Genomic DNA, 10,718 nt, shown 5'->3' with positions numbered 1-10,718 from the left:
AAGGAGGGGGCTTTGTAGAAAACGAAGCGTTTGAGAGAGGCGGGGCATAGAGGACCTACAATAATGTACAGTATTTGAAAAATAATGTGTTTTTTGAACATTAAAGCATGTCAACATATTCTGTTACACCAAATACACAAAATAATGATCTTTAAAAAAGCATCATATGACCCCTTTAAAGAACAGCATTTATTTAAGTAGAAATCTTGTAAAAAAAAATTTACTGTCATTTTAGATTAATTGAATACTTCCTTGCTGAATAAAAGTATTAATTTCTTTCCAAAAAAAAAAACCCCTTTTAAAATGTATATATACTAACATATGAAAGTTTAGCTGTCTTTTATTGGACTGGAAGGACAGATCTGCTCAATTGTGTCCCATCAACAGGCCAGTGCAGTCTAGTTTATTTTGCAAGTGCTGGCCCTCTGGCAAACAGGACAGCCTGCGTGGAAAAACATGGACAAGGTCAGGACACCAAACAGCTCGACCCCACGCAGTGACCCAATGAATAATTACTGAAATGAGAACTTGTCCATGTCATTTACCAAAAAATGATCCTATATATAGAAAATCTGCAATTACATGGAATATTCAATAGTGCTTATTTATGACCCCTGAGGGTCAATCTGAAAAAACTGACCACAACAGTGTCATTATAAATGTCTCCAGGACACATTGTCCTTTTTGCTGGGTTCATTAAAAGTAAAAGCTCATAATACTTAAGACCAACATCACGCAAGTCATGTGGCAAAGGTTTTACCATGAACTAGGGCTGCACGATAAATCGCATGCGATATTTAACGCGCATCTTGTCAGAAAGCCGGTTCTGTAATCAGCGGTAAATCTCCATCACGTGCGTGCTTTCACATTGAGCAGCATTAAAGGCAGAGTGAGGGATTTTTCAAAAATGCTTTAAAAACTGATTCGGGCCGAATCAAAAAATCGCGCGAATATGAACGTGGTTTTGCGCAGCTCGTCAGTGAACAACGGCTCTGTGTAGTTAATGCTGCTCAATGTGAAAGCACGCACGTGATGGAGATTTACCGCTGATTACAGAACCGGCTTTCTGACAAGATGCGCGTTAAATATCGCATGCGATTTATCGTGCAGCCCTACCATGAACCTTTCCCAAATCATCGGCTGACCTGAGCAGGTGTGCAAGTCAGATCAAACAGGCAATCAAGCCTCTTATGACTTAAGTTGTTTTACTAAAGGAATATTCTGGGGTCAATACGAGTTAAGCTGTCATAGTGTTGATTAACACAAGAAATCATTTCAATTTGTTACACAGTTTGTAAAACAAACAAAAATGGTAATGTAACGAACATATTATGAAGTCTTAAAACTGACTGTTTTTTAACTCCTGTATTGACCATGTAAACTTGATGAAGCCAGTAACATATGCACTCACGTGACGCATGCTAAGATAACTAAAAATGCTTAGGAATCAGGAATTACATTTATTACTCATAACCAGAAGTTATCCCACTCCTAAAAGGACAATTATCAACTTCACATCTCAAATAATAAACATTTCTATAAGTAGGAATTAATATAAATACTTAATTAATTATAATAAACCAATATTAAAAATAATAATACTAATAACTCGTTACGCGTATTAATAATATCAATACTGCATATTCTGTTGTTGACGTCTTATGGTTGTGTCAGTTCTGCACATCGGTGACACAAATAAGTGTTATCAGACGTTAAAAAAATAGATGGATCTTTAGAACAGGAGCTGTTAAACATAAACGACCTTAAAGATCTAAAAAGTATATAATCAAAAGAGCAAGACTGAATCAAAACTAAATTAAAGGCCAAATGAAGGTCACGCCCCCTCGCCATAGACGTCACATCATGTAAGTAACAGACTTAGCATCTCTATGTAAGAGCAGAAACGCTCTAAACCTGCAAACAATCACTCATTAGCTACTCTATTGTTCTTTAAGAATATTTATATATATGTTTAAGAATATTTCTAACTATATAAAAGTCCACAAATGTCTCTTTACCGACAGGTTGATATGTAGCTGACATTAGCCGTTTGTTTACATTGCATTTCTTTCACTCACCTGTCCACAATCTGCTGCATCACAACCGCTCCCTCTTCTGCCATATTTACATGAGTCCACACACTTAATTAATGACTGAAAACTAAATTATGGCAATATTTAAATATTTCAATAATAGAGATTTAATCGTCAGGCCGCAGGGAATCTTAACGCCGTGCTAAACGCATATGAGCGTCTTACTGTCATTAAACAACGGCTGAAATCTGATTATAAACCATTGAGATTGATTATTATAACCCGATCTATTAATGAATATTCATAAATGTCAGTAATTCCAGAAACACGCAGCGACTCCATTGACTGCGCGTGAGAAAACGCGAGCGGACGCAACAACGCGCTTGTGCGAGCATTAACTTGACTCTCGCGAGAGCACAGATGCACTATGGGACGTGTAGTCTTCATGTCATGTAGTCAAAAATATAAAAATTTATGTTCTAGCAGAGGCAGGCAGCCTAGAGCAAGAGGGACTACGCCTGCTGGAGCAACATGAAGATACATATTTGGCTCCAGAATACCTCGTACTGTGGTAAGGAGAGACAACATATTTCAGTACAATCTATAAATGATTAGAATGCATAGTTTATTTAACATGGCATAGCATCCAGGAAATAGTAATAGCATGAGTGAGGGCTTCATTCATTTCCCTTTTCATATGGCATATGGTTAGGTAATTATATGGTGTTTGTTTATTGCTGATGTGTTATGATTTTGATCATTTCTTTTGTTAATTTGTCTTTTATTGAGTTCATTGATGCATATGAGACTTGAAGTGACAAGCATCTTCTGCTATTCTCTGTAAAATTAACTCTACTATTCTTCTATAGGAAAATGCCCCAAATTTGACCCACATTGGTCAATTTCAATCACTTTTAGTATTTTATAATATTTTCTGTATTTTATATTAACTTATTTATTAGTATTAGTCAATGAATAGATATCTTAGAGCTATAATTTAAGTTAATTATTTCATAAATGAATTTCCATTATGACAGGAGCAGTGAATATGGAGCCATGTAGCAGATTTGCATATTTATTTTGATATTATCTTGATATTTGATATAGTGCAATTGTTTACCAATTAGCCTATATGCCTAAGTCATGTGAATGCTTTAAACTTTATTCTTTCATCAGTTAAAGGTCATTTTGTTGTGCATTTAAACATTGTCACTGCGACTAAACCTGGCTTAATATTGGGTTATAAAATGGATAGGTCTTGTCCTAGCTTCTTATTGTTCAGTGCAGCGTTTTAACGTGTTAAAATCCACAATATATCAACATCTATGACGCAAAACCTGTTCATCATATCACTGCGCACCTCCTATATCATAATTTTGTTGCATATCAAAGTTCTGTTATGTCAGGTAATATTTCTTCTATCATAAGGGTGCTATACTTTGCTAAATAAAATCATATTTTATTTAAAAATTGTGTCTTTAATATTTTTATATTTAGTAGCCTACCTAATTTAAATGCCACACCATCTGGACCATAATATATTGGGACTGTCACTGTATGCTAAAGGGTTAAACTGTGATTTGCATGTTATATTATAAGCTTTACAACGCGTCATATAGTGCGTTTGATGGCTGTATTGACCGAAAAACTACAATTCCCACAATCCCTCAGTGCATCAGCCATGCGCCGCAGTCAATCAGCTGTTGAGGCGACTGCAGAAGGGCAGCTCATCTGTCATATCAAAACCCAGGCGAGACAAACAGAAATAGCCTTATTTACAGAATCCCAAAAGGTGAACGATAAGGTAAAGTCTGATTCATGTACAGCGGGAAAAAAAGAAAGCAAGAGAAAAAAAAGTCAACCCATCAGATGCATGTTATGTGTGTTTAATAATAGCTACTCTGAGTTGTGTGCAGCGGATTAAAGTGTTGGATTTGATTTCTTTCCCTTTCCAATAACCCGGTGCATTTTAGAAATGCATTATAATATACATGCATGTGATGTGCCGGTATACAGCAATATTATTTACTGTCTTTTAGATGGTCAACGCGTGCTCTGAAGTGATGAGTTCTATAATGACCTTGAATATGCAGCTCTAATGCAGCAAAACGAGGATTAACGGACGGAATATTTGGCAGAAACGCTCTTCATCTTGTTACGATCGTCTATTCTGATTCAAATTTGATTAAAGGTAGAGTTCATAAATCCGTCAGGCTCGCTGAAACTGTCGCATTCTCGGCCTGTTTTTCATGGGAATATATTTGGCATCGTAGAAACCCTCAAGAGGTATGTAGAAATTGATGTAGCCTACTTTTTTGCATTTAGGTTAAAAATATCTTTTCGCTCGATCTTTTTTGCATAAGAAATGGTAGGCTTAACCCTTCACAAAATTGGTAAACAATATATGAGACATAATTCCCTAAAGGCTGCAAAATAGAGATGTGTCTCGGATATGTCTCGATATTAAGTGGCTAAAAGCCATGAAGTGAAAAAAATAAAAAGCTTTAGGGATTTCTGCTGCGTAGATGTTTTGTGCAGCATTGCTGGGTGTAACCCAAGATCCTGCAGCAAATATAACCTAGTTGCTGAGCTGTGCCACGGTCTGTTGTACACCATCCAAGTCAAAATGTCTGAACATATAGTTTACAAACTTGAGCTTAGAACTGTACATGTTCTTTCTTACTAGATAGCTAGATATGTACTTTACTGATTGTATGAATACACAAAATAAATAAGATGCACAATAATTTGCACAACATATATTACAATAAATTGATACATTTGTACGAATAAACATGTAGACATCATAAATACACAACAAACTATCGTTTGACACGATGCCAACGCACAAAAGTTATTGCACATTAGGGATGAAGTCACCTGAAATATCAGCATGTATTCCGTAATGCACTGAACCAGAAAAATTATTATTAATTTTAATATAATAAAATTATATTAAATTATTATTAATTATTAGCTGTAAAACTACAAGAAACTTTTTGCACGTTTGTATTTAGCTAAGTAGCTGTCATTCGTCAAAATTCAACGTCGCGAAGTCTTACGATGACTGTAAACAAATGACTACACGCTTAAAAGTAAACTGTGCAAACCTCTTTGCGTGTTTTAACCTCGCTGAAGGACGCAGCTGTATTTATTGACGTATGCAAATTAAGGGGCGGGGCTTGTGAGAAGAAAAAAACAGGAACAAGAATCAGTTTCTCATTTCTGTCTGGAGTTCCGGTGAGAGAAAAACGAGACGTGGCGAAAATTGGTGAATATCGGTGACCTCCGAGCTTTTCTCTTCTTTATTCGTGTTGCGAGGGGGGTAAAACCGGAGTTGAGACAGATCCTGATAGCTGATCAGGGGCTCATTAATAATAAAAACCCCAGCCCCGATCGCTGTGATCAATAATAACTGGTCATCTGTGTTTCAGCTCAAAACATGCAGGATGATTTACTGATGGACAAAAGCAAAGCTCAGCCTCACCAGCACCAAGAGCCGTCAAATACAGAGCCTCCATCCACCCCGACCCCCTCCGAGCCTCCGGTGCTGGACGAGCAGAACCACGTCGGTCACAACGAGCGGGTCGCCATGGAGTCTCCGGTGTTACCGGGTTTGGGTTTCCCTCAGGATTCCTCTCTGTCGCCGTCGTTCGGCAGCACTTGGTCCACCAACGCCGTAGACGAAGGCTTTTTCCAAGGGATTCCGCCGGTAAACGGGACGATGCTTTTTCAAAACTTTCCCCATCACGTCAACCCGGCTTTCGGGGGTAATTTTTCCCCGCAGATGAGAAGGTCTCCGCTGAGTGTGAACCAGAGGAACCCCTACAGCCACCAGACGCTCATCAATAAAGTGTCCGCGTCGTCCGCTTCTTCGTCCGCCTGGAATAACCATCAGAACGCGGTGTGGAGCTCCGCGGCGAACCCCTGGAGCGGCAGAGACCCGCGGAGAGCGCTCGGGCTCGGCGTCCCGTCTCCGCTCAACCCCATCTCCCCGACGAAGAAGCCCTTCCCGAGCAATGTCATCGCGCCCCCGAAATACCAGAGACCAGGAGCCCTGCAGAAACCCTGGATGATCTCAGAGCCTCCGGAGCCCTTCAGAACCGACAACAGCAACAACATGCTGCCATTTCAGGTGAGATTAGTCAGTAGCCTATATAAAACATTGTTTATACATAAAAGTCAGAAACATGTAGAATTGGGAATAACATTTTTAATTTATTTTTTATATAGCCTATAATTGTTATAGAAATGTGTGAATATAGTGAGGTTAATGCATCAAAGCATCCATAAAATACAGACATCTGTATTTATACAAAATGTATCATAATGGTCATAAAACATTTATAGACGTAATTTATCATAAAACGTAATTTATAGACATGCTACATTAAAATAATACATTGAAAACAGTTATACATAATAAAACGTAATACATTGTATATACATAAAACTCAGAAACATAGAATTAGGAATAACATTTTTATTGATATTTTTATTTAATTTTTTTATATAGCCTATAATTGTTATAGAAATTTGTGAATAAAGTGATAATAATCCATCAAAGTATTCATAAAATACAGACATTTGTATTTATACATAATGTATCATATTGGTCATAAAACAATTTATTCACGTAATTTATCATAAAACAATTTATAGACATGTTACATTATAATAATACATCAAAAACAGTTCTAATATATTCAAAATAAAACATTGTAATTTTCACATGAATGTCGTTTTATTTTTATTTTTTTTATGTATTGAAGGATATGACTGTGTGACCAAATTTCTACAGATGACACTCAAAACTTTATATATACATATAATTCAGAGATGCATATTATTCTGATATCTGTTATGTATTTCTCTGTATTGAAGGATATGACCGTGTGAACAAATTTCTACAGATGAGACTCAAAATTGTATATACTTATAATTCACAGAAATACCTATTATTCTGATATCTCTAGTTGTTTTGAATTATTTTCCAACTGTTTCTATACATTTCATTGTAAGGTGGAAGGGTTCAAATTCCCATCAGAGGCTCTCCTGCAGCTCCTTTGGGGGCGTTTAAAGGGAACACCACCCGAATCTGATTGGTGCTTGTTGGGTGAGGGGGCGGGGCCTGCTCTGGCTGTCATGAACTGAAACATTATTGCATACTGTTGACACAGTGATATTCTCAGATAGAGGACATTGATATTTTTGTTTCAACAAAGCAAATTTCTTAATTCTTAAGATTGTGGAAGCATTATTGGATTCTGCTGTATTTGATAGAATGTTTTTGACATAATTGGCCGGAATCATTATGCTTATGAATTTTTTATTTTATTTTACTTTTTTTTTTTTTGATGAGTCATGCACACAGATAAAGAGTTTATTTAAATTGCACTAATGTTAATGAAACTAAGTGAACTGAATTTTAAGTTTGTAACAAAAATACTGAGCATGAGAAGCAATTAAAAGAGTAAAAATTTTATTTGCATTTATTTTTAGAATGCAGCTTTTGCCTATGAAAGGCTTGATTTTGTCTCACTAAAACTGGCTTTGAGCATGTGAGGTTCATCTTAAATGTCTGATTTCAAAAATATTAGTGTAAATTTTGTGTATTGATTTGCTTGGATGTACACCTTGGTGTTCTTAATTAAATTGCAACACAAATATGACAATTCCACTCAACCTCGGGCATTGAAAAACACGTATTAGCTGACCACTAATGTTTTTCACATGAAAAGTGTTATTTTAAGTCTGATGTCCTGCACTTTTGCCCACAATGCTGTCAGTTTCCCGATATTGTAGATCAGTTTTGTCATCATTACGTGAATGTCTGCGATGCATACAATACCCTCATTAAAAACAAACCAAGAGCTTTTCCATTAAAGTTAATGCAAAGTAAATAAAGCACACTAAAAAATATAACCAATAAACTTATTTAAAGTATTTGACAGACCACAGTTTTAGGAACATATGTAGTTTTTAGTTTAGTAGGTAAAATATATAAGGTATGCAAACAGACTGCCACAATACAAGATGTGGCATGTGTGTGTGCTGTTTAATGCTGAAATATGTGTGGCTCGTGTCTGATAGTGACTGAAGTGAAGAGCTCAGCATTTTGATTGCTCATGATTTTCACAAAGTGAGCAGATTTTTATCTGGAACCTGAGAGGGGAAATATCGCTTTTTGAATGCTCAGCCAGTTGCGTGACAATGGGCTCGATGTGCAAACAATGTGCTTCCCTCGGTTGGCCTCTGCCCACTGCCATTTTCATCCACACTTTCACCGGCTCACTCTTCCTTTATTCTCTTGCTCATTGTCTTTAACTTGTTTGATTGCATGCAGTCATCTCACGTGATTAGTGTTTGACAGTGAGAGGGCAGGAGAAACATTGAGGTAGAGATGATGATCAGTAGTCATGCGGCACAGCACGCGTTTGAAATTCTGATAAAAAAAATTTATAATGTTGTTGTTGCCCTGAGTTTTTTTAGGGCAGATTTTTATCTGGAACCTGAGAGGGGAAATATCGCTTTTCAAATGCTCAGCCATTTGCACGACAATGGGCTCGATGTGCAAACAATGTGCTTCCCTCGGTTGGCCTCTGCCCACTGCCATTTTCATCCACACTTTCACCGGCTCACTCTTCCTTTATTCTCTTGCTCATTGTCTTTAACTTGTTTGATTGCATGCAGTCATCTCACGTGATTAGTGTTTGACAGTGAGAGGGGCAGGAGAAACATTGAGGTAGAGATGATGATCAGTAGTCATGCGGCACAGCACGCGTTTGAAATTCTGATAAAAAAAATTTATAATGTTGTTGTTGCCCTGAGTGATTTTTACATTTCATTACACCAAATACACAAAATAATGTTCTTTTTAGCAACATCACATGAACCCTTTAATGTGTGTTCATATACTTTGAATATAAACATTTGCTACAAACTGACAGTCTGTTCATTCTGACCAAAAAATGGCAAAAGCTGACTAAACTCATCAGTTCCGTCTGGAAATAAAGTTGCTTTTATAAAGATTCAAGATCTTTGTCATCTGTACTTCTTCAGTACAGTGAGATTCTTTCTCTTGAAAAGATGGGGTAGAAGAAAAATATATAAATTAAACATTGAAGAACAGTAAAAGTTATAATGAATATATTATATGGTGCATATATTTAGAAAAATGCTCCTCTCTACAGTTTATTTTTCTAGTTGACTAATGAGTTTATGGTCACTCTAATGCTGTAAAATATACATGAGAGTCAGTTGGTACTACATTAATATAATATTGAAGGTTAAAACTGACCGATTTTTTTGACTATACAACTGCTTAAATTACACTTAATTAAGTTTTTATAATAAAAGTTACAATTACATAATATTTTTACTTCAATTTCATTTTTTTTTAAATATAAACATTTAAATGGTGGCTGTCATTAAAAAATACAGGCTAGACTAATTGATTCTTGGGATTTAAGAATCGATATCATTTAGTAAAAATGAGAATCGATTATAATCGAGATATCGATGTTTTTTTTACCCAACCCTAGTAGAAGGGCATAGAAACAATATAATAAAAAGACAATAAATATTAGAAAATGAGCAATAAGAGACAATAAAAATAATAAGAAACAATACATCTCAACAACTGGAAACAGTACACAATACAAGAAGTACCTAAAGTGAATAAAACCAAAGCTATTTGCCACTGCCAGGGCATTAACGTTTTTATAGAAACATATTTTATAGTTTATAGAAAAACAAGGTATGCTCAGAGTCCAGAGCCTCCATCATAACATTATAACAGGAACCTTAGAGACCTGCACTATCCTAACGCAGCAGAGTGCGGCGCGGGACAACACTTGATGGGCGAGTGCAGGTGCGGGTGTGTAGACACTCATTTATGCGGGAGAATAAGAGTGTACTCATACTAGGCAATCTTAACCGTGCCCTAGCGCGTTTGACCCCCAAAGCCCAGTTCGTTTGACTAGTGTGATCGCTCCATGCCGCGCTCGGGCGTGGTTCGTTTAGCCATCCCTGGCTCGGTTGGAAGAGGTGGGCCAGAGCGCGGTTCAGTTATAGATCAGTGAGTATGAGCGCTAACGTGCTCCATGATACGTTGCGGGAACATTTCTGAGCAGCAAGAGTGATAGATCTGTAAAGCAATATATTGTGAGAGAGGGCCGTGTGTTACCACGTCCCAAACGACTCAAAATAATAAACCACAAAGTTAACAAAACGATGCTCTCCACTGTGCTGAGCGAGAGCGCTTCTCTTCTGTCTTCACGTGCTATCGGAAACTTCCTATTTCCTACTTATGAAGTCGTGATTAAGAGCACGTTGCATTCTTTTCTGTTAAAAATAACAGTGGACAGTGGTTTGTGAATGTTGATGCTTAGCCTAAATAATTTGATCGGGAGCATTCATGTGAGCGCTGCTGCAGTCTTAGGCCCACCCAAAATGCTCACATTGGTTGAGACACGTACTCATCCCAAGCCAGTACTGATCAACATCCCACCCCTCCTGTGACCCATGGTTTGTCTGTATGTATATTCAGAGCCAGTGAGCAACGGACTTTCATAATAATAATAATAATAATAATAGTAATCGATAAAATAATTGTCGGCGTTAAAGGCACAATATGTAAGATTTTTTTATTAAAATATCCAAAAACCACTAGAACAGTGTTAT

The 10,718-nt window shown here is 36.8% G+C and overlaps 2 protein-coding genes across 3 annotated transcripts in view; one reads left to right on the top strand and one right to left on the bottom strand.

Annotated features, from left to right (window-relative positions):
• The window catches only part of marchf5 (membrane-associated ring finger (C3HC4) 5), a 35,962-nt gene extending 33,540 nt beyond the window's left edge, over positions 1 to 2,422 (bottom strand). For both annotated transcript variants that reach the window (XM_016561702.1, XM_016561701.1), the window contains exon 1: positions 2,079 to 2,422. In XM_016561702.1, the coding sequence (XP_016417188.1) occupies positions 2,079 to 2,122 (44 nt within the window). In that variant the 5' untranslated portion in view covers positions 2,123 to 2,422. The remainder of the gene's footprint in view (positions 1 to 2,078) is intronic.
• A 103-nt stretch (positions 2,423 to 2,525) lies between these two features.
• Positions 2,526 to 10,718, top strand: part of cpeb3 (cytoplasmic polyadenylation element binding protein 3) — a 39,130-nt gene continuing 30,937 nt past the window's right edge. The window contains exons 1-2 of the mRNA XM_016561745.1: positions 2,526 to 2,604; positions 5,468 to 6,168. Coding sequence (XP_016417231.1) covers positions 2,565 to 2,604; positions 5,468 to 6,168 — 741 coding nt within the window. The 5' untranslated portion in view covers positions 2,526 to 2,564. The remainder of the gene's footprint in view (positions 2,605 to 5,467; positions 6,169 to 10,718) is intronic.

This window comes from Sinocyclocheilus rhinocerous, unplaced genomic scaffold (genome assembly GCF_001515625.1).
Source record: "Sinocyclocheilus rhinocerous isolate Xijiao unplaced genomic scaffold, SAMN03320098_v1.1 scaffold1069, whole genome shotgun sequence".
In the NCBI taxonomy this organism is placed as follows: domain Eukaryota; kingdom Metazoa; phylum Chordata; class Actinopteri; order Cypriniformes; family Cyprinidae; genus Sinocyclocheilus; species Sinocyclocheilus rhinocerous.
This window is presented reverse-complemented; position numbering and strand designations above follow the sequence as displayed.